Source organism: Acanthochromis polyacanthus, chromosome 7 (genome assembly GCF_021347895.1).
Source record: "Acanthochromis polyacanthus isolate Apoly-LR-REF ecotype Palm Island chromosome 7, KAUST_Apoly_ChrSc, whole genome shotgun sequence".
NCBI lineage: Eukaryota > Metazoa > Chordata > Actinopteri > Pomacentridae > Acanthochromis > Acanthochromis polyacanthus.
Genome location: NC_067119.1, coordinates 10,847,531 through 10,871,531, shown reverse-complemented (window position 1 = coordinate 10,871,531; position 24,001 = coordinate 10,847,531). Strand labels below are relative to the sequence as shown.

General features: G+C 43.0%; 1 protein-coding gene across 1 annotated transcript; it reads right to left on the bottom strand.

Annotated features, from left to right (window-relative positions):
• Nucleotides 1–1,727: 1,727 nt before the first annotated feature.
• LOC127534632 (uncharacterized) lies at nt 1,728–4,836 on the bottom strand. The gene has a single exon (XM_051950286.1). The coding sequence runs from the start codon at nt 3,961–3,963 to the stop codon at nt 1,936–1,938; it is 2,028 nt and encodes a 675-aa protein (XP_051806246.1). The 5' UTR covers nt 3,964–4,836; the 3' UTR covers nt 1,728–1,935.
• Between the last annotated feature and the right edge of the window lie 19,165 nt (nt 4,837–24,001).

Sequence of the window (24,001 nt, the reverse complement as noted above, 5' to 3'; positions counted from 1 at the left end):
GGCCTAACCAGAACTCTGTAGGTAGGATTCAGTCAAGTCTCCAAAAAATTAAACAGAAGTAATGGAAATGTGTCTGTGTGTGTCAGAAGGAGAACATGTATATAGACTGTGGCTATGCAAAAGAAATAGAGTTTTGAGCCAGAGTAGTTCTCACATTGTTTGTTTGCCTGAAAAAAAAAACATAGAATAGAATAATATTGAAATCAGAAGAAATAGTGACGTGTACGTAGACTGCCGGCCAGTGTTTTTGAAATTATGACTGGATGAACTGTTCCTATGTCAGCCAACAAACAAACCCTTTCCACAAATGGCTTTACAGTGTTTGGAATTAAATGCTTCAGGTATTCCATTATAGACTTACACAAGCCCCCCAAAACAATAAGGGATTTCTTGTCTAGACTAATACTTTGTGTAGTGCGTCCTGGTTTCCATGATTGTTCAAACATCTGGGGGGTTGAGCCAAGAAGTCAGAGTAGTTTAAATATTTGACATTTTCAGATGGAAAACGTTGGGTTACTTAACGTAATCCCTGGTTCTTTGATAACAGAGTGAGGTGTTTCACTATGGGATTCGCTTCAGGCGAGACCATTACGGAAGCTCCAATGACACAACGTCTGTCTCTGACAGACAGGTCGACGTGTGAGGAGGGCCCCGCCCCCTCTATATACCACACTCGACCGCCCCGTCCAGGCCATTCTTATCGGTTTCTTCCCTCATACATGCAAGGAGGGAATTGTTGGTGAAACACCTCACTCTGTTATCAAAGAACCAGGGATTACGTTAAGTAACCCAACGTTCTTTTTCTAACTTCGCTCGGTGTTTCACTATGGGAGATATAGACCACTCCCGGATTGCATAATCTCCCGAAGTTAATCTGGCTCAATCTGGGATGATATCAACCAGTTTCTGAAGCACCAGTCTCCAGCACTGCGTGGGCCAGGGATGGACCTGAGACATCCAACCTATAAAATCTCACGAAAGTGTGCGGTGAAGCCCAACTCGCGGCCGCACAAATATCCTCCACCCTAATACCCTTTAGCAGAGCCCATGACGTAGCCATGCTCCTGGTGGAGTGTGCCTTCAAGCCTGCAGGAGGTTCCAGTCCCCTGCAATTGTAACCGAGCACTATAGCATCCACAATCCAATGGGACAGCCTCTGCCGGGACAGCGGCTTCCCCTTGTGTGGCGTGGCCCAAGACACGAACAGTTGATCGGACCTCCGAAAACTGGCTGTTCTGTCCACATACACATGTAATGCACGCACAGGGCATAAAGTGTTCAACCGTTGCTCCTCCGCTGACCCAAAAGGCGGAGGATGAAAAGCCCTCAATTCCACTGTGGGGCATCTATAAGCAGATTCTACCACTTTGGGTATAAACGCTGGGTTAGGCCGTAAACAGACTTTAGACAAGCCCGGTGCAAACTGCAAGCAAGCCGGGCGGGTTGACAATGCCTGTAAGTCACTCACTCGCTTTGCAGTAGTTAAAGCGAGGAGGAGAGCGGTTTTGAGTGATACAAATTTTAGGCCCACTGCCTCCAAAGGTTCAAATGGGTGCTGTGAGAGAGCGTCTAATACAGCAGCCAAGTCCCATAAAGGCACCATAGGCCGGGAAACTGGCAGTTTACGACGTACTCCGTTCATAAAGCGGCATACCAACGGATGCTGGCCCGCCGGCTTATCTCCCAAGCCTATATGGCATACTGAAATAGCAGCCAGATAAACCTTGATTGTGGAAAAAGCTCTACCTTTCTCCAATAGGTCTTGGAGAAAACAGAGAATGTCTCTCACTGAGCACTGAAAAGAAACAATACCTCTGGCCTCACACCACTCCTCAAACACTCGCCACTTAGAACTGTACAATGAGCGAGTGGATGAAGCTCTAGCACACTGAATAGTGTCGATGACATTGGGAGGCAGTCCAGCTGCCCCCAAATTTAACCTCTCACGGGCCAGGCCCAGAGAGCCACCTGCTCTGGATGGGGGTGGTAAATCTCCCCCCTGGCCTGGGACAAGAGATCCCTGCGCAGCGGCAGAGGCCAGGGTTGGCCTGATAGTAACTGCACTATCTCCGCCACCCAGTGTTTGGACGTCCACCGCGGGGCTATCAAAATCAGTGACAGGCTCTGTTCTCTCACTCTGGTCAGAGTGGGGGAGATCAGACTGAGAGGGGGAAATGCATACAGCAGGACGTTTGGCCATGGGTGTGCCAGTGCATCTACACCCAACGGTGCATCCTCTTCTGTCAGTGAGAAATACAGCTGACATTGCGCGTTTTCCCGCGAGGCGAACAGATCTACGGCAGCCTGTCCGTATATCTGCCACAGCTGGCTCACTACTTGGGGATGGAGCTTCCATTCCCCGAACAGAGGGTTTCCTCTTGACATCAGATCTGCACCCCTGTTCAACACTCCCGCTATGTGCGTCGCACGCAGCGACCCGAGCCGAGAAGCGCTCCACAGAATTAATCTCCGAGCCAGCTTGTGAAGCCGAAGGGACCGTGTGCCTCCTTGGCGATTCACGTATGCCACAGCTGTGGAGTTGTCGGATTTCACCAGCACATGCTGCCCTCTCAGATAAGGGAGAAAATATTTTAAGGCCAGAAACACTGCCATCAACTCGAGGTAATTTATGTGAGCCTGAGCCAGCTCCGCTGACCAGGTGCCATTCACTGCTCTGCCATTGAATGTCGCTCCCCAGCCTGTCATGGACGCGTCCGTTGCTATGACAACCCGAGACGCTACTGTCCCTAAGCTGACACCCTGTGAAAAAATCGCTGGATTTCTCCACTGGTTGAGAGCTGCCGTGCACTCCGGAGAGACAATCACTGAGCGAGAGATGTGACGGCGGGGACACAGTTTTAATGATGCCACCCATCTCTGCACGTCTCTCATCATCAGGAGGCCCAGCCTCACTACTGAGATGACCGATGCTATGAGCCCGAGCAGTCGCAGACACAGTCTGAACTGCACCGCTGCCCCCGGTCGGAACCGGGCCAGGCACTGATTGAATGACTGGCGCCTCTCCCCTGACAGCGTAGCGCGATATCTGAGGGAGTCTATACTGAGGCCCAGATAGGATACGCACTGAGCGGGTATCACTCGGCTTTTGGCCCAGTTTATTCTGAAACCCAGACCGCGGAGGTGAGACGTCACAGTCTCCATATCCCTCAGCGCCTGCTCCCGTGAATGAGAGCATATCAGATAATCGTCTATGTACGAAAAAATTCTGATACCTCTGCTCCTTAACGGAGATAATGCTGCCTCCATACACTTGCTGAAAACTCGTGGAGCCAGCGAGAGACCAAACGGGAGTACCCGGTACTCGTAGGCTATGCCTCGGTAAGCAAACCTGAGAAATTTCCTGTGTGCAGGGAATATCTCTATGTGAAAATAAGCATCGGCTAGATCGATTGTGACAAACCAGTCTCCGGGGCGAATAGACTGGCATAACACTTTGATTGTTAACATCCTGAACGTGTATTTCCTCAGATAACTGTTTAACACACGCAGATCCAGAATGGGACGCAGTGACCCCCCTTTCTTTGGGATGAGGAAGTAACGGGAGTAAAATCCCTGTTGACTCTCCTCGATCGGGACCTTTCTGATCGCTCTTTTGAATAAAAGAGAATCGATTTCGTCCTGTAACACCTGCGCAGCTTCCCCCTCTGTTACTGACATCACAACACCGTTGAATCTCGGTGGTTTTATAGCGAACTGAATCCTGTATCCTCGGGAAACAGAATGCATTACCCATGTATTCACTGCGCATGCGCGCCATTTCTTCGCCTGAGCAGCGAGAGGCCCTCTCTCCAAAAAGGCGAGGGCGCCCTCCTCTGGCTTGGGGGAGGTATGACCCTCCCTCTCCGGGCTGCCAGGTGTTTGAGTAGATACCTTTTGTGTGGGACAACGCGCCCTCGGCTCTTGGCTTGGTTGCGCGGCTGTCAACTTTATTTGTGTCAACATAGGAACGTGAAATTGAGTGCTTGGTGACACCCGGGGGGACAGCTCTTGGCTGTTTAACTGCGCACCGCGGTGCAAACATGACCGTCTCTCTTCTCCGTCTGCCTGAACTGGCGGGGGGCAGAGGACCGTGGCTGCTGGCGCTTGAAACCGAACCGGAACCGTTGCAATGAACTCCTCTCTTCTCCTCTTTACTAGAGAAGGAGCAGGTGATGATGGGCATAGCTCATCAGGCAGACCGCTTCTTCACCCCTCCAGGGGGTTGGGGAGAGCGGCGTTTCGCCGCTACAGCGGCGTAAGAGTGTTTGCCCCAGGGTTTGCTATTCCCCGCTCTCGGCTGCTGGTCGCCGCGACCGGCGCCTGGTCTATGAGCGGGTCTCACATCTCCCTGTCTCCCTTTCGCTGCTGCAGCCGCGGCGGCGAAACTGGTGCGAGGCTGTGCTCGCGGGGTCTGCTTTCGAGGCAAACAGAGGTCAAATGCCTCACCCTCCTGCTTTCTCTGTGTGCTGGTTTCCCTCATTTTCTCCAGAGCTGGACCGAAAAGACCCTTGGTGGGGTCGTATGTGGCGTCCATAATCTCAGCTCTTTGAGTGTCACTCAGCCCAGACAGTGAAAGCCACAGAGCCCTCTCTCCCGCGACTGCCAGGCCCATGACGCGCCCGCAGCCCTGCACTGCTCCGCGGGAGGAGCGCAGGATGAGGTCATTTACCACACAGATTTCGTCCCATAGCTGTGGGTTTGGGGCTCCCGAATCCAATTGGCGGCCCATTTCCTCCAAAATCTCCGCTTGGTAAGCTGACAGCAGTGTGACAGCGTTCAGTGAGCAGACAGACTGTGCAGCGTATTTGTACATACGCTGATACACACCTGCTGCTGTACGCTCCGTTTTACCGGGCAAGGAGATGTGTGATGCCGCCGAGACGGATCGGCGGTTCGGGTGAAGGTGGTAGGCCACTGAAGGCTCCACCGCCGGGGGTTCGGCTAGCCCCAGCTCCGCCATACCGTATACCTCCAGTTTGGAGTAGCCCTGTGTGGTTACCTTGCTCTTGAACGGGCTTGACCAGAACCGTCTCATTTCTGCCATACAGGCCGGCACTGCCGGGAGTAGCTGTTTGGCAGGAGGGCGGGTTGGAGGAAGCCTTTTCCCATCGTAAAGGTCCCTCGAATCCCCCTCCGCGTCCTGAGACGCCGGCCAGGGGACGTTCAGTTTAGCCGCTGCTCGTTTGCAAACCTCGTAAAGGTTGTTATCCACCGGAGCGGCAGTCTCGGTTGAGCTGGGGGGTCTGGAAAGAGTGGGGAAGGTGGCATCCTCCTCTCCCTCTTCCATGTCATCCAAATCGAGGATGTCAGAACCGGTGTCACCGTCTGCATCCTCGCCTCCTTCCTGCCCGAAGATAATATCATCTTCGAACAGCGGAGGTATGGGCTCAACCTGTTCCATCATGTCCGCCCAGCTAGCCGAAGCTAGGGGCTGATGGGAAACGGGGGCCTGAGCGGTCCCTGGCGGGGCGAGGCATGGATCCTTGCCGTCAGGACCGGCCACCGCCACTCTCAATCTCCTCTCCAGAATCTTTGTTGGCATGTTGGCGCAATGAGCACAGGCCTGTGGGTCTGCCAGCGACGCCTGAGCGTGCTTCGCTCCCATGCACACAATGCACATAGGGTGGGGGTCTCTGCCCGAAATCGTCGCCCCACATGACGTGGGACAACGGCGGGGAGAGCCCTTCCCCTCTTTCTGCCCAGCTCCTATGACGGGGGCAGACATGTCCGCTGGGGGAGATGGTTTTATTGGGATATGTAGTCGGTGTGAGCCTCACTATATAACCCGTCGTGTGGAGAACAACTCGCCGCTACGCGTTAGCTGTGCTCTGTAAGAAGGTGGCTAACAAGCTAATGTTAGCGCTTAGCCGAGCTCGAGTGAACGTAGCTCGTAGCTAGCATAGGACACCGGGTAGGTGAGCACCTGGTGACCTGCCGGGAAGCTCGCCACAACGCGGTCGCAATCCCACCGAATTATCGTCAGCACAGTTCAGCGTCTGTTGGTGCCGCGCTAGGCAACGTTTCCCTTGACGGGACGTCTGGTAGCAGTTAAGCTAGCAACCAACTCGACAACCGGCTGTACTGAGGGAGCTCTCGTAACTCCTCTGAGGAAGAAAGCGAGAATGGCCTGGACGGGGCGGTCGAGTGTGGTATATAGAGGGGGCGGGGCCCTCCTCACACGTCGACCTGTCTGTCAGAGACAGACGTTGTGTCATTGGAGCTTCCGTAATGGTCTCGCCTGAAGCGAATCCCATAGTGAAACACCGAGCGAAGTTAGAAAAAGAACTGCCCAAAGCTGACTCAGACAGAAATGATCACTATTTTTCATTCAATCTGATGAATTTTTTAGATCCGTTCCCCACAATATTAACGTCATTAGTCATTTAGTCATTTTGGACTTGTGTGTGATGAGTAAACAATGATGCAGTATTTTTCAGCTAGAAGCCTCTGTACTAAATCTGACCTCTGTGTTGATTTTTGTGTGTATGTTTTTGTTTTTATAACCCAGTGGCGATCCTAATGTGTCTGCACACCAATCCATGGGGTCTCATGTTACAGTGGGGACCCAATTAATTATTTTGATTGCTTCGCACAATGACAAAATGATTAAGTCAATAGTGGCCCTATAGCGAAACAAAAAACAGCCCACACACTACCTATGTAAGTGTTTTCACTTAATGTGCCGGACTGACCTTTATTAACGCTGTGTACTGTCACAAATTCTTAGAAAGGACACAGGTTTGGTTCATATATACATGGGATGACGTATGCTTTCTAATAATTTAGTTTTGCTTGTAACAGTTGGAGCACTGTAGTTTGCTGTCATGTATTGGGAGTTCAGATCTGGAATCTTTCTAGAAGACTATTAGCTGTAGAGTTAGACAGATATTTTTCAACCCTTAAAATGACAGCATTTTGTTTTTGTGTTTTTTTTTTTTGTTTTGTTTTTTTAGTAATGCAGCATAAACAATGTACACTAATAAGAGTAATATGCTACTGCTGTCTTCAAATTTTAACCCTTAAATGGCATTGGGACATGCTCTGTTAAAGCTCTAAATACAACACTGACATCATCTCTTTTTTAAGTTGATATCTATGACATGTGTTCAAAGACTTCTTACAACTTAAACAGCACTTGTCTTGAAAATGTAAGTCCAGTACTGACTCAACTTTTGGCTCTGGTCTCCACCAACTCATGCGGAAAATATATAGGTTCATGACCAGGTTGTTAACTACTTCTATCTGTAATTTTATGGGTTCTGTACAATTGATTTCAGAACTTTATAACTGAAAACTGCCTGTGTATTGCTGTAGGTGCTGTGAGCAAACAGTAAGGTTTTGCCAAACAAAGCCTGAATACTTAAGCTCTTTCTAGAACTTAGATGAACTATGAATTTCTGCAGATTAGTTATTATTACACACAGATTCAGATCTATAGCATGTACACAATCAACCACAACATTGAAACCGCCTGCCTGATATTGAGTAGGTTTCCTCATACCACAAAAACAGTTCTGATCCATTGAAGCACAGATTCCACAAAACCTCTGAAGGGGTCTTGTGGTATTAGGTACCAAAAGATTAGCAGCAGATCCTTCGAGTCTTGTAAGTCACTGGTTTCCATGGGTTGAACTTGTTTTTCCAGCACATCCCACCGATGCTCAATTTAACTTAGATCTCGGGAATTTGAGTCAACGCTTTGGCTCTTTACGATGTTCTTCAATCCATTCCTGACCAATTGTTTGCATGTGTGCAGGATATTACACTGCCTACACTAGCTTGCCTTCTTACTTTAGGTCTGCCATGATGTAAAAGAAAACATGATTCATCAGACCAGACCACCTCCTTCCATTGCTCCATTGTACAGTTCTGATGCTCTTGTGCCCACTGTACACATTTTCAATAGTGGACAAAGGTCAGCATGGGCACCCTGACCCGTCTGTGGCTACACAGCCTCATTCAAAGCAAGCTGTAATGCATTTTGTGTCCTGGCCCCTTTCTTTGACAAGTAGCATTAAGCTTTCAGAAAGCTGTGCTGCGATAGCTCTTTTGTCGGAGTTTCAGTCAGTGAGCTTTTGGCTGACCCTTTTGTCAGTTCACCAGTTGTCCATCTTTGTAGAGCTTTTGGTTGGTGTTAACTACTGCGTACTGGAAACATCCTATATAAACTTTTGGACATTCACGTGCTGCCTAATAATCAATGCTGTTCACTTCACTTGCCAGTGGTATAATTGATGTGACTGATCAGTGCTTTGACTAGTATAGGTGTGTGTATAGATAGCTAATTGAATCACTATCAAATCAGAGACTAATGAAGTGTATTAAACTTTAAGGTCCTTGTTCATATTCAGTCTGTGTAAATATTTTACAGGGCACCTACACCTGTACGCAGAACACACTCCTAACCAGGCTCTTTAATGTAGCAACTCTAGAAAGAGGCTTTTTCTCACAGAGGGAAGGTTGAGCATTTATTTCGCTGGTTTAACTCCAGGGATCCATGATAGTCTGGAAGTCAAGACCTCCAAATTGGCTTTTAGGACCAAGAGTGATGGAAAGAGCGAGGAGAGAGCACTGAAGTATTTCCTGTGGGTAGTGGATGTAAGAAATGTGTGTAGACAGACATGGAGAAAAAAGAGTTTTAAAAGGTTTTTAAAGGGAGGGAATAAGATACGAGAGTAAAGTGAGAGAGAAATAGAGTTGAAGTATTTCCTCAGGGGTGAGAGCTGTCTTTTAGCTTGGTGTTTGAAGATTGTGAATCCATTCTCTATGGATATTTATCATTTCCCCTGTGGACGTGCATCCCCAACCAGATGCAATTTATCAAGGTAGACAGACGGGGGGAAAGAGGGCGTGGCTGCAGGGTGCATCGAGTGAGAAACTGGAGAGGCGAAATGCACGATTTGGTTGGAAGCACTTTTGACAACAGTGTATACGTAATTGTTAACACAGGACATCTGCAATATTTATGGATAATTTGCATAAGGTAAGAGCTTTCTGTAATTACCGCCTCAAATTACAGAGATGAGAGTTTGGGATGCTCCATTTCTATCACTCCAGAAATGTGAGAAGCATCATACACCACATGAATTCAATGAATAAAAATGACATACTATGATTATAATCCAGCATTTCTGCGAAAAGGAAGGGAAATTCATATTACTGGACAACTCAAAATGACTGAAAATCCTTGTCAATTTATTTGTTTAGAATGCCAACATATGCTGATTAGCACTTAGCACAAAAAACACGGAGAACATCTGAGCTAATGGTGATGTAATTAGTTTTGGAGGTATTTCAGGTGATTGCCCACAGCACCTGGTCAGCTTAGTTGGATGCTCATCTCGTAAAGATATTTTGTTGGAAGGTGAAAGCTTTGACCAACTGGTGTCACAGAAAGCAAAAGTCAGGGTTTTACCAAATTTTGCATCATTCATCACATGATGTGAGTCACAAGAAAAGCAGAACAGATTGTCAAAATTATAAGAAAAACTGTTTTGAACATTGTGAACCTATTTTTCTATAAGAGAAGTCGTTCACTTGGGATCCACATTCTGCAGGGATATCTGCCAATGGATAAGGTGTAGAGATGAAATCTCATGCTTCTCATCTCAAAAAAAATAGCCACCACAATCATATCAAACACGCTTTAGATTTATTACCTGCCACTTTCAGCTTCTTAAACAAGTCCTGTAATATGTGGAGATGACACCTTCCCAGGAGTTGAGATCACCAGCCTCCAAGAGCAAGAAAAGGAAAAGTCAGTCCTGATATCAACAACATTTTAGAGTGGGGATATTTTCAGTATGTTTACAGCTGAGAGACAAACAAATTTGTCAAATCAGTAGCTGTGTATTTGAATACTTTCTCAAAACCTCATAGGATTCTTGCAAACTCTTATAGTTTCTTAGCAGCCTTTGGCAGAGGAATGAGGAAACAAGAAAAGGCCACTTGACACAAAAAGAGACAAGAAACGTGAAGTATGTTTCCTTTTTGGACAGAGTGTAGTGCTCCCTGCAAATACTGGATGTGTTTGATGCTGTATTATCTAGTTGTTCAAAGAAAAAATAAAAATGAAAAGAAACGTCCATTATATAGGAAATTGACACCTACACTGACAAATAGACTCCGGGATGAATAGAAAAGACATTACAGGATATTGTTAAAATTATGAGTCACTGCAGACAGAAGTGACTCGCTGTTGGAAATTGATATTAACGGTCATCATTTAAGTGAGTCACAGGTTACAGCCAGTGGTGTAGAAATGTCTTATAGGTTGGTATGGGAAGAATTCCCACAGTCTGTTTTTTATCAGAGCTTGAAATCCGAGTATTTGCTGAAGTAAGTGCGGTCCAGATACCCAGCACCTCCAGGAAGGTGCTGCATAGATCTGTCAAATACACATGAGTACAAATTTGCGGTACGGTACACGAATACTTCCGCTGATTACCTTTCAATAATAATGACAAAATGTGAAACGGTTGTCGCCTTGATACCTTGCCAGAGATGTAAACTTATCTGTTATACTATTCTAAATCTATAAACCTACACACCTGTACTGGTTTCCTGGCTGGTAAGCGTTCCAGTGCATCGATTTATTACTCAAAGAGGCCTTCATATCATATTTCATTCTCTCAACTGTAGCAGAGGAAACATCCCCCCACCATTGCTGTCCTATGCATTTATAATGCAGCACTCTTTTTCTGTCTCAAAAGCCAATGAAGAGCGTTTTTCACCACAGGAACTTTCTTCAGTGACTTGTAACCTTTGGAGGAGATCCAAAATGGTCTAGATTAAGTTTTGAAAAGATTATTTTACCCCAACAAAGTCCCTGCTACTTGTCAAAAGTAGAGAAAATTGCTGCACAGACCATTGCTAATTGCCTGAGTATTTACAGCATTTTGTCTCAGCCGCACTTTATGACAGACTGTAGCAGTTTTTTGATCATTGTTGTTCCATACATCAACAAGGACTCATAGAGGAAAGTATTTGAAAGTGTTTGGCTCATCTCAAATAAACTATAAAATTGCGAAATGAACCCTCATATATATCTCTGGGTGTATCCAGGAAGGGATATAGTATACTCCCTGAGGTGGTTATGTGCTTCATAACTGTGTGTACATACCAACACTGTTTGCATTGCAGGGGCATGCTTGTATATGTTGACTTTGGCATTATTTGCCTATGTTTGTTGGGGAAAAAGGTCATCCAGCCTACAAATGGCTGTCGTCTAATCTCTGTGCATCTCCCACTGTCCATGTTTTCTTTCTTTTTTCCATCCATTTTCCGTCATTTTGTCTCCATCTCTCAATCTCCCTCTCTCCATCTGTTGCTTTCTCTCGGCCTCTTCCTGCTTCCACCCCCTCCGTCTGTCTTAGAGGAGGTTTCACTAACAGGGTACTTGACAGAAGAGACGTGTGCAGGGAGAGTGGCCTTTTTCTAGCAAGTCAGCTAGTCATCCAAGGCTAATTAAATATCGCTTCTGAGTGCTGAAGTCTCTCTCTCTCTCTCTTTCTCCGTCCTGTCTCTTAGTGTCCCTCTCACTGTCTTCCTTAAAGTGGGTGCTTTTCCTGAACTAAATTAACACTCCTCCTTTCTCTCTTGCTGGATTTCTCTCTCTCTAACTCTCTCTATCCCCTTGTTCCCAGTCATCGCCTTGGGCTCCTTACACTCAAATTAACCTTTCACTATAAAAATCACACAGGGGAACAGTATCCAGGCAGGTGCGTATGTGTGCGAGAGAGGAAATTTAGCGAGTGTGTGTGTGACTGAGTCTACAGGGTCGACCTAAGCCCCTGTCCATGTAATTATGAATTAGAGTCTTAAATGAGCTCTACTTCCCCGAGCTGATCATAAGAACGGAAGGAGGTTGGGCGGAACAGGTAAATGAAAAAGGAAAGCAGCAAACAGGAAGGAGGGTTTAGAGGGGAAAAAATGGAAGATAAAGGAAGAAATACAGGGAGAGAAGGCAAGGAAGTAGGCATATTTAAGAGTTCAATATGTTTCAAACCAACTGCAGCATGTGGTCACAGTCAAAGTCAAACCTTCAACATACTCGGCAAACCCAGACAATTAATGAAACCCTGTCGGTCCATCTGACAGTTAAAATTTTAAACATGAGGTGACTCTGTGGTAGCACTGGTGGGGACCGCCAAGCAAGCTGGCCTCCAGGGCTGGAAATTAAGCTTTCCCCACTTATAAATGCTACATACTACTGACAAGCTGTGTCCAACAGGCTGACAGTGTGGTGTTCAGCCTGTTGGACACAGCAGTCAAGAGTGGGTGGATAGAAATTAGACCATCCAATTTCCAAGTGGTAGAGATAAGGGGAGGCAAAGGGAGCAGAAGGAAGGTACAACAGGGCGGTAGGGGCAGGAGCCAGGGGTAGAGTAAAATAAGTGGAGTGAATTTGAAAAAAATCTGGACTTCTTGTCTCTTTTTACTTGTCTCCATATTACTTCCTTTCAAGTAAAATGTGACTTGCATGAAGGAAAAATTATTTTACTGAGATTTTTTTTAAAGGATACTCTTGCAACTCTATGCTTTAGAATAGAAAATTCTCAAGTTATATTTCTCTACCGAGCTATTGGCACCCCTGCTTCCATCTATGCTCGTGTGGCAGCCACCCAGCTCTCCAGAAAGACATTCACAACTACCCTCTTTGCCTGCTAATGTGTTCAGAGCTGATGGTGTGCACATATGAGGATATTTCACGCAGAAAGAACTAGAAACAAGGGGCATATCTCCCATTTTGAGGCATAACTGGATATTTTAATGTCATATGTCAGTGACCACAAAAACTTATTTGAATGTTTGAAGCAAGCAAAGAAACAAGGAGAGGAAAGCTTCAAGCTGGAGTGCTGTTGGTCCAGGACAATGTGTCTGTCCACAAAGAAACAGCCAAATGTAGCTTTGAACTGTTGACTAATGCGCCTTACTCACTCAACCTGCACCATATGACTTCTGTCTGTTTCCCAAACTGAAATCCCACCTGTGTGGTCGTCATTTTCAGAGCGTTGATGAAGTCATCCATGCTGTTGAGGACTATCTGGAGACTCAACATGTGAGAAGCGCAGCTTAAACATTATTGGACCAAGTTCATTGATGTAAGAGGAGACTGTGCTGAAAAATAGTACAAGAATAATCTTTCTTCTGTGATGTTTTCTGGTGATAACTTTTTGAAGAACTCAAAAGCAAGGAGCTAGTTTCCAGTTACCTTGTGTGAGATGTTCAGCTTACCTTTTGCCTTGCCTCATATTTCACAACAGTCCTGTCAATGTTCCAGTGAACCATGATCTGTAACTGATTTTGTTTCCAATGGTCCATTTGAGGCTCAGCGTCCTTGTGCGATTTGATCCATACTGGCATTTTTCGGACACAAATTAAAACCAAGGGCAAGATCTGTCCTCCATCCTGAATAGATTTTAGGAACTTTCATCTTATGTTCCACTCCCCATGTCACACTTTATTCACAGCTACTAATGCAAAAGTAAAATTAACCACAGCCTCTGAGGTTATTATTCATTATCTCTTTATTCATTTTATGTACATGTATCTTTGTACTTCAACTTAACTGAGAAAGAGTTACCTCAGGAATCAAAAGGGTTAAGATTTGAGGACCAACAGGCAATGTTTACACCCCTACCAGATTTTTCTCCTTGGAAAGATGGATCCAGCACTTCTTTCATGGTATGGAAAACTGTACCAAAGGTTTAAACCTACAGCGTATTTACAACGAGCCAGTAGGAAAAGAGTTAGTGTTCACTATAAATGCTGTTACATTTATACTTCTTTCTTAGGGGAGAGAGGAGTGAGGTCTCCTTCAATGCTGAGTAGGGTCTTCCCCATTGCAATGATGTAATTTCGTTCTCCATGTTGTTAATAATTATACATGTACAATAGTAATACATTTACTACCCAGCAGTTTGTTTGATGTCTTATTCAAGAGTGGAATCTAGGTGTGTAAAATATCGTCAACCAGCTTCGAATGTAACTACTGTCATTATTATATATGATGTGGCCCTAAGAAAGTGTGCACCCCACTTCCATACATTTCTGTACTGACAAACAGATAAACTGGAGTATATTGCAGAGGTTGAATATAAGTAGCCTAAAGAAGTGCTAAAATTGTCCAAGCAATGTGCAATTTGCAACAATAGTAAGTAGTTAACAGCGTCTTTTTTTTTTCATCACTCATATCCAACTCATATCATCACAACTCAAATCATTGCAGTCAATTATCAAACCATTTCTCATGTGGTGTGCTCCTGAAATGCACTATGTGGTATCCAATTTAGGTCCATGTTTGCTAGCTGGACAGCTTCGTCCCAAAACCAACCAGAAGATTCAACTTCATGTTTTATTATCAAGTAACTTCCTGACTAATTGACCAAATCTGGTTAGTCTAGAATTGTGTCTGCAATAAAAAAGCAAGGTCACACCCGCTGCTACAATGAGCCAGTTCACTGTGAAACAGCTGTAAAAAAAAAAAAAAAATTAACAGCAGCAATATATCTCTTACCAGGCACGAGTTCAAACATCACAAATGTTGTGACAGAGCATGAATCGGCACCTGTTATCTATTGCACATTATAGTCTTTATATCCTCTGTGATTTATAAAGCATTGCTGCTTCCATTTCTTCTTTGGATAGAGGTGGAGCGATTATCCTAAGTTATGGTTGAGACAGATTTAGGGCGGATTGTTAAAAGGTAGGAAATTTGTGGGCAGTAAAATAAAGACCCAGTGTTATCTTGTCTATCAAACTCCATCATGCTAAGAACCATTGAAAAATCTAAATTTGTATATGTCCCAGTGCCTCGCTGAGTGGCTGTCTCTATGTACAGGTCAGGATATCTCGAGTTCTCTTCTACTTTGGCTCTCTTTCTCAAATAAGAACCAAAAAAAAATGGGAGTGTTGGTTTAGTGTTTGTGTGAGCGAGACGAGAGTCATGTTGGGCACACAGATGGGAGAGCCGAGGATGATTAGAGTGGTATTACATTGTCACTGGGTTGGCACACACTGCTTTAATTACCAAGTGCAGAAAACACACAAAGACATTTCAGACACACACACACACGTTCATGCAAACAGACACATAAGCACACCGAAGCACAAATTCATGTGAAGGTTACACAAAGACCCACAGATAGTCAGTCACAAACTGGCAACACAATTATACACTATAGAAATTGACAAGAGTTAAATCAAAATCTGACTGTTTTTCATTTATTTTTTACATTTTAGTGAGTCCTATTCACAGAGTCATGTGAAAAATGTAATTTGACTGAGGTTCAAAATGACAACCAAACAGCTTTCTGGGCTGCTTCTCTTTACATGAAGAATCCTAAAATAAGTGTCTTGCCTTCTGCTTAGTTTAATTCATTAATTCAGTCAGTCGATCATTCAGCATTTCAGGGTGTTTTGTATTAGGAAGCATATTAGTCAACACTCACTGGAATCATTCCCTTGTTCTCTTTGTTCAGTTCTTGCACAAACAAAAAATCCCCAAATGATTGATTAATGAACTGTTTGCAAACTTTCTCATCATTATGCTGCATCATAGAGTGCAAAGCATAATATTACAATCTCAATTATTTGTTATCCGGCAAGATGAATCACAGCTCTACAACATGTTGCTAAAACCCACCATTGACATTCTGCATAAACAGCTTCGTTGAAACTAATGTCTACTGTTTGCATGCTGTGCGCCGGTCTCTTATTGTCTGACTCATAACACTTTGCGTCAGATTATAAAATTATATTAAAATTTTATTTGCTCTGTAGACACATAAATTGACATTTGACACAAACCATGACAGCGTGCACATAACAAGACAACATTTAGTGTAGAGGAAACAAAAGAAGTAAAAGATCAGCCAAGTGGTTTTATGATTCCAGCTGGTAATAAATGCTGGTGTTGGCATATCAGACAAGCTGTGCTCGATATTAAAATTTCCTTTTTTTGAAACTGGTCTAAATTATGTCTACATAAAAAAGCATGAAAGTACCAGAAGCTGGCACTGAATGCTTTGTGAGATGTGTACTTGAGTTTACTTATTCTTTTAAAAACAGACGAGTTTAGCTTCTTTTGTCATAGGAAAAGAAAGTTTCAAAGTGGTGTAAGGGGGGGAAAGGAAAGTATGGTTTTCGCAACAAATTTGGAACTTGTGACCAAAATATCTGTTTAAATTGTGATTATGAAAACGATTGTAGTGTACCCTGCAACCACTAAAAAGCTTCTTGCGAATGCCCGGAAAACGTGTTGAGCAGAAGTAAACAAAGAGTGAAAATATGGATGGAAAACATGAAAGAATGGAGAGGAAGCAAAGGAGAAAATGGTTTTCTTACTCTTTGTAGAAATCCATCTGCAGACTTTTGGGACAAATAGAGGAGGGGAGCTGTTGAGAAAGGGGGGAAAAAACGAGAGGAGGAAGAGAGGGGAGGGTCAAGAGCTCAATCTGTCCCTTAGATGAAAAGCAAACGGCAATCGGTGCGGCACAAACATGCGTGTCATCCCTGGGAATTGGCTGGCGGTTGGTGGCTCATCAGGGTCCTTCTTTTTCTTTTTCTCTGCAAATGGGAGAGAGATGGAGGGAGCGAATGAGAAAGAGAGAGTCAGACATTTATATTTCATTGCACTACACGCCGTGATGCCCGTTAAACTGATGTCGCAGCTCTCCGGAGGAGGCAGAGAGACGGCAGGACGAGAGCAAAAGACCAAAAAAACAAAGGCGGGAGGAGGGAGAAGAGGAGGGGAGATGTTGGAGAGAAAAAAAGAAAAAGTACGAGACACGAGTGAAAAGGCAAGAGAGAAAGGAGAGGTGGGAGGGAGCGTGAGAGGTTAATCTAGAACAAATATCCATAGTGACAGAACAAGAGGGCCGGATGTGGCGAGTTGTTACTGGGAGTGGATAAGAGGGGATTTACACAGTGAGTGAAGAAAGGAGGGAGTGAAATTGAAAAACAGAGAGGGATACAGAAAGACAGACAGCAGAGATGAGGGCAAGGTGACAGAAAAGAGAGACGTGGGGACGGAATCGAAAGAGAAGTACTACTTCGTAATGTGACAAAAGAAGAAGTAAGGATGTTGACATGATGAAAAAAAGTACATGAAAGCAATCAAAAAAAATCCATAGAGACACAAATTGAAAAAAATGGAAGAAAGAGAGACACAGCAAGAGTATAGTCTGTATAGAATCTGTCACAAACTAAGAAGTAAAGCCAGACATTGAGCACATGAAGACATACTGAGATGGTGACGCTTTCTGAGCCTCTGGTAGCACTTGAAGGTATTAAAGGCTGAGCTGAAAGTTTATAAGAAAGTTGTGGTCAGAATTGTGTTTTTTTTACAGGAGGAGCTGAAGCCCACAAACCATTACATTTACCACGAACATGGATCTATCCCTTTACTGAGCCTTGTCTCCAGAAAGTTACTTTTCCGTACAACTAAACTGCATTCTAACTTACCGTAGGAGGAAAATGTTTCTCCTCCAGAGTGACATTTGTTTGTGACAAATCACAAATACATTCATAGTCAACATATATTTGCCATTTCTTTGTCTTCCAGCTTTTGCTACTTTTTAGCCAGTCAATCAAATATTAGATGGGACATGATCATATTTAATAAACTTAACCTGGTAGTTTTGGGGCCTAAAGTTCAGCTAACAGTGAATGAAAACAAATGTAAATTGCCAGAGAAAGCAAGTAAAAAATCCTGTGACTGATTCCACCACCCCTCTAACTTTGGAGCCCACTCTTTGTGACTCTTTGATAATAATGGCATTGCCTAGTAGGTCACATTGTTACTTTTTCAGAGGAACATGTTTTCCAAAGGTTACCGAGAATGCAGTTTGATTGTACTGGAACATCATTTGGGGAAAACATGGTCGTATTACACTGAGGTCCTTGGTTAAGAAGATGTAGAATATGAAAATATTATAAATGCTGCTTTTTGTGACAATCCTCTATGCAGTGTTGTTCCTGGAGTTTGTGGGGTGGAGTCACGCCATCATGGTGATTCAGCTCACATGGTCTTCTCCGTTAAATAAGGTTTTTGAGTCAGATAGTCAGTCCATTGCTTCTCTGGCTTCCACTTTGTTTAGATCGTGATTTGTTTGCCCTTTGGTTACTTCTCTGATTAGTTCTAAACATATTTTTAGCTCAACTCATGTGAGGTTTTCTTCCTTTGTCCAGCGTTGAACCAGATTGGGGCAAACTGGAGGCTCGTCCAAGATTCAAATGAGCCATGTTGTTCAAATCAAATTTAGTCTCTTTGGTGATTTGGCCTGGTTTGCTTTGTGTTGCTGTTCAGTAAGAGGTTGGCAGTTTGTGTTTTGATGTGTTGGCAAAATTGCAGCGGTTCAGTGAATTGAAGTTGGACTTTCAAACTTTGGAGGTACAATGCATGGATTTAGAATTTTTTCTTTGGTGAGGAGAGCAATACTCTATTAATTTTTTTGTGACAGTTCACATGCTCAAAAATAAAGTTACGGTTAGCTTTCAGCAGCAACTTTGTAGGGCTGCAACTAGTGATTATTATTTTCATTTGTTGATAATGCATTCTTTTGATTAATTGTCATTATTATGTCTCTTTTTATGTTTAAAAACTGGTGAAAAATGTTGATCAGTTTTTCAAAAAATTAAAATTTTGTTTTGTTCAAAGAGGTTCAATTTGAGGACTAAAGAAACCTAAAAAAAACAATCATTTTTAAGACGCTGGAAATCAAAAATGTTTTATTGCCAACTTACTCGACCTCAAACAAAATTCATCGATTATCAAAATAATTGACAATTCAGTAGTTGACAACCAATTGATCAATTGGTTAATCTTTACAGCTCTAGTAACCTGCTTTCTTTATGCATTGTGAGTGAAGCAAAACAGCATAAATGAAGGTCTTAAAACGAAAACAGAGAGGTGCAAAAACCCTGTAGAATTTAGCAATAATTATATGTGGGTTTGTCTTTATGAACAGCTCCTTTTACATTACAAGTGATCAACTCAAAGCCAAATACAAAAATATTAAGTAGTGCTGCTTTTCACACCTTTATGTGCCAAAAGCTTCAAAGTTTTGTATCAGTATCACAGAATGAACAGAAAGATTGTTAAACATAGTAAAGCATCTCTTATCTAAATAAGCTAATGGAAAACTAGAGCTGACAGAAAAACTGAACATTATGAAAAATTCAAATGCTTATTGCAAAGAAAAACTGAAGCACTCTTTCACTAGAGTTAGTCCAAATACAAAAAGTGTCTTTTAATAGTACACTCAAATAAAATAAATTAAGTAGTTTAAAATAAGGCTCTATGTAGAGAAAAAGGTTTGTGGCCTGCATGTCAACATGCATTTTACAGTAACCAGGTTTCTATAATGTATGTAGAAATGCATGTTAATCCAATTTACTGCATAATGTTTTTCGTCTCTGTAACCTTGTCTCCCCTGTGGAGATATGTAAATATACTCTGTTACACATTCCCAGAATAAAAATAAACCTATACGCCAGTGTTGCCATAGAAGGCCACCACTGCACCACACATTCCATCTCAGCCTCAAACTAGCTGTCTCTGTTAGTTTCATTTGCCAAATCTGTCATACTTTATCTTTCTACTACTGTATATTCTTGCTCTTGCTGGTCACTAGATCTCAAGGTTCCCCTTTAATCAACCAACCTCCTTATTTTCTGGATACAACAGGCCAAACAGGAAACAGTCTATCAGTTCAACAGCTGCTCCTCTGCCTCTATCAACAAGTTTTGCAATTTTGCTACTCCTCTGCTAATTTTCCCTCCAGTCAGCCCTTTGCATCCAACTCCTTAACTAGCTCTCTGCCACTTGCTTCACTGTCTACCTGCTTGACTTCTTACTGGTACCACATTAAAAAAAAGTGAGACAAGAGCGTGATGTGAGCGATGCAGAAACACTCCTAAAGCCTGCGTTACATTCGTTCAACACCTGGTCCAAACATTCACCTCAAAATCGCAGTCCTATACACTTAAACTCTACTTGATTTCCGTCTTCACTTTTCTTACCATGTGGATATGTTCAGAAAAATATCACTCTATGGTACACAATTTATCGACATCAAGTACATCTTAGAAGTTTGGTTAAGTTTGTACACCAAAATTACTTGGTTGGGTTTAGGAAAATGGCATGATTTCGGGTTTAGATGCAACTCTTAAACTGCACATTGGCTTCTTTTCCTCTATTTTTTTGCCTAACAGGGGAAAACCCTGCCCTATTTGATATCTGAGTAGGTGGCTAAAATGGAGTGCCAGTAAAGGAATATCATAGGAATAGGAAGTAGAGGGGGAAAAGGATTAAAACAAATGTCAAATATGGTGGTTAAATATGATTTTAAACATAGATGTGAAATGCCTGGAACATACATGAGCCAGCGTAAAATATTTCCACAAAAATATAGTTAAAGATGCAGGTTAGTGGTATAGCAACGCAATTTTGTAGAGATGGGAAGTAAACTCCAACCTCCATTCTTCTCAAAAACCAGCTGTCGGCATATGAAAACCATGAAGGAGGTGAGAGAAGAGAAACCATCTACACTGTCTTCACAAGGCTGACAGAGAGGAGAAGCTTGATGAAAACTGTTTTAATGCAGGCTCAACTGGGGGGAAATGTTTTTTTAAAATATTTGGATTCAATGATTTCATTGATTTGTTGGGAAGGTGAAATCAAAAATGTCACAGTGATACCAGGAGCCTCATCAGAAGTTATAGAAAACATCCAGATAGGACACGATTTGTGTGATCACAGCTGTCTGTGTAGATTATTGCTTGACAAAATAGACAAAAATACATATAGGGTGGCCAGGGTGATGGGTGTGTCTGAGCTGGTGTGGATGGATGCGTTTGATAGAACTGAAATCTGTCTGTTCTGTGAGATGGACAAGTGATGGACATCAAACTCATTTTAAGTGGCGGGTGTCAAAAACACCTCTAAAACTGCTTAGTACATGAATTGCACATGGATTGACCTTTAGCCTGCATAGTTGCTTTCCTTGATGCCTGAAACAAAGCCCAGCCCAAATGTTTTTTAGTCCCACAGCATCTTACTGTTGCTCTGTCTGCCTTGTCTTCAGTCACTGAATCAGAAAGTCACCCTGAGAACCAGCAGGTATCTTTCAAGGGTCCTTGGCCTCCCGTCGGCTCAGATTCACCAACTACAAGCATCACTAGGCACCGTAATAGCCACAACATTTGCTATGCCTGTAGCAAATCTATACTTTAGTTTCCCTACTGTCTTGTGCTCCAGAAGTCACTCTGTTGGTGGTAATATTTTTATTCATGGGATGAGGAATCTTTGGTCCAGCACGGCTTGTAATAGCTACACCATGCATGCCTGCCTTCCATATACTATTTCGTGCATCCAGGGCAACGTCATTACAGCCAGGTGTAGCTGTGTAAAATGTCTTTCATGGTGCTTTCAGGTTCCAACATGTTTCTTCACATATGCAGTGAGTCACAGTGCTCTTCTCTCTGCTGTCCACCCAGATATTACAGTGGCATCACACATTTTTCAGTCCATTTTCTCGCTTGGAGATGTATCTGTCTTTCTTCTGATAATAACAGCCAAAATATAGATGGAGCATTATCTTGTGATAGTTGTAGGGGAAATAATAACAAGATAATATAAGATAAGATAATAATAATAAGAATAACAGAGAAATGGCTTCCACCATTTTCCACAACGCCGGAGAGAATGCGTCAGAGAGAGGACTATTTTTTTGCTTTAAAAGACTGAGATGTGGTGCAGGTATAAAAAATTGTTTGTGTTTTTTTACTTGTTACTGCTTTTTCCTGTTTCTGTTGCTGCTGTTAATGTCACCACCACTTTCTTAACTACATTTGGAAGCCAGAGCAGAAAGGAAAAAAAGCATTGCACCTGTTCTCTGAGGGCTGTTGAAAATAATTAACGGTGCAAGAGTGTGTGCAGGTGGGTTTTTCTTTTCCTTTTGCCCACCCAGTCCTCTTTGTAAAAAAAAAAAAAAAAAAATCTCCCACTATGGAGGATTTTGTCATGAATTTCTGTGTAGAATGAGCTGTGACAGAATAGAGAGAGGGACAGATGACCAGATGCACATACAGCTAGACAGAGGAGATGGAGAGGCAGATGCAGACAGATAGGAATGATGAGAGAAAAGGGAGACAGATGGAAAGATGTAGATGGATGGAGACAGCAAGTCAGGGAGGATATTCGAGCATTTGGCCTTGAGCCTGAATCAACACAGCAAGCTGACAGCTATATCTGCGGGCTTTATTAACATGGAGAGGCACAAATCCACGTATGCATGTGCACTCTGACTTGTACAAACACACACACATGCTTACATTCACACAACTTCTGGGCAGATGTTTTGAAACACAACATACACCGTACCTATTATATTGTCTTTGCGAGACAGAAAGATTTCAGAGGAAGACAAAGAGATGTGTGAACAAACAAGTAAATAAAGAAGTTAGGAAGGAAAGATAGTAATGTGAAATACAGTCAGTCCTTTTCAAAGTATATGCTGTTCATTCTCCTTTGGTGTAATATTGATTTCACATTTATTGTTTATACTATGCTTGTTGTATCTAAATGCATAGAAAGTAAACATATAAGACACCCAGCATGCAGATACACTGTATGGATGACAGTATTGGCACACCTGGGCATAACACCAACAAGAACCTTTATGACATTTCATTCTAAACTGTAGGCACTAGTATTGTTGGTCCCCCTTTTGCAGCTATAAAAGCTTCCACTGCATTTCAGAGAGAGTCTGTGGGAATGTTTGCCCATAAATCCAAAAGATCATTTCTAACATCAGGTATTGATGGTGGACAAGGAGCTAATCTCCGTTCCGGTTCATCCCAGAGGTGTTTGATAGGGTTGAGGTCAGGACTGTGTGCAAGTTCCTCCACATCAAACCATCTTTGTGGAGCTTGCTTTGTGCAGCTGAGGCGCAGTCATGCTGGAGCAGGAAAGGTGCATTCCCAAAACTGTTGCCACAAAGCTACATTTCCATTCACTGGAACTAAGGGGCCTTAACCAGTCACTGAAAAACAAACCCGTACCATTATCCCGCCTCCACCAAACTTCACAGTTGCCATCCGGTAAAACCAAACTTGTCCATCAGACTGCCAGACAAAATAGCATGATTCACTATGCCACACAACACGTTTCCACTGAACCAGACTACAGTGGAGGCCTGTTTTAAACCACTCCATCTGATGCATGGCACTGGGCTTGATGATGTAGCCCTTGCATGCATCTGCTTGGCAAGCTTCATGGAAACCCATTCCATGAAGCTTGCAGTGCACAGTTGTAAAGCTGATGTTGATGCCAGAAGAATGTTAGATTTGGAACTTATCCTTCCTGTCGTCCTGCAGATCAGATTGACCCATTTTATAGTTTTAAAAATGTGGGAAAAAAATATATATATATTCACAGTGAAAACTTCCACATTTTCAAAATTTTTTTAGGAAATTTTTAAACATTTTTGGTGGAAAAAAAAAACAAATTAAAAAAATGTTTAAGAACATTCAGAAAAAAATCAACCAAAATCTAGTGAATTTCACTGTCAAATTTGGGGATTTTTATTAAAAAAGATAAAACTTTTTAGGGAAACGTTTCAGGAATTTTCTTCTTGAAGATTTTACAATTTTTTTTTTTTAAATTTGGGCAAAGTTTTTCTGAATTTTTGGACTTTTTCAGACAAGGCAACAACATTTTTTGGTAAGGACAACACGAGGGTTAACATCATCTGCCCCTTTTTGACTGAGGACTACTACTTTTAAATATTACTGCTAACTGTTGACATGGAAATTCCATGTTTGAATTCAGTTTTCAGTTCAGTTGAGTTTTCGGAACAACTCATTCTTTCACAAATGTCTGTAAATGCAGGCTGCTTGGCTAGATGATGGATCATATACAACTGTGGCAATGGCTCTGTTTGAAACAGTTGAACTTACTGATAAAGAGGTGTGCCTTTTGTCCATATAATATGCT

Excerpts from the sequence above, each read along its gene's own strand:
- LOC127534632 (XM_051950286.1), bottom strand. The coding sequence starts at position 3,963 with ATGTTGACACAAATAAAGTTGACAGCCGCGCAACCAAGCCAAGAGCCG.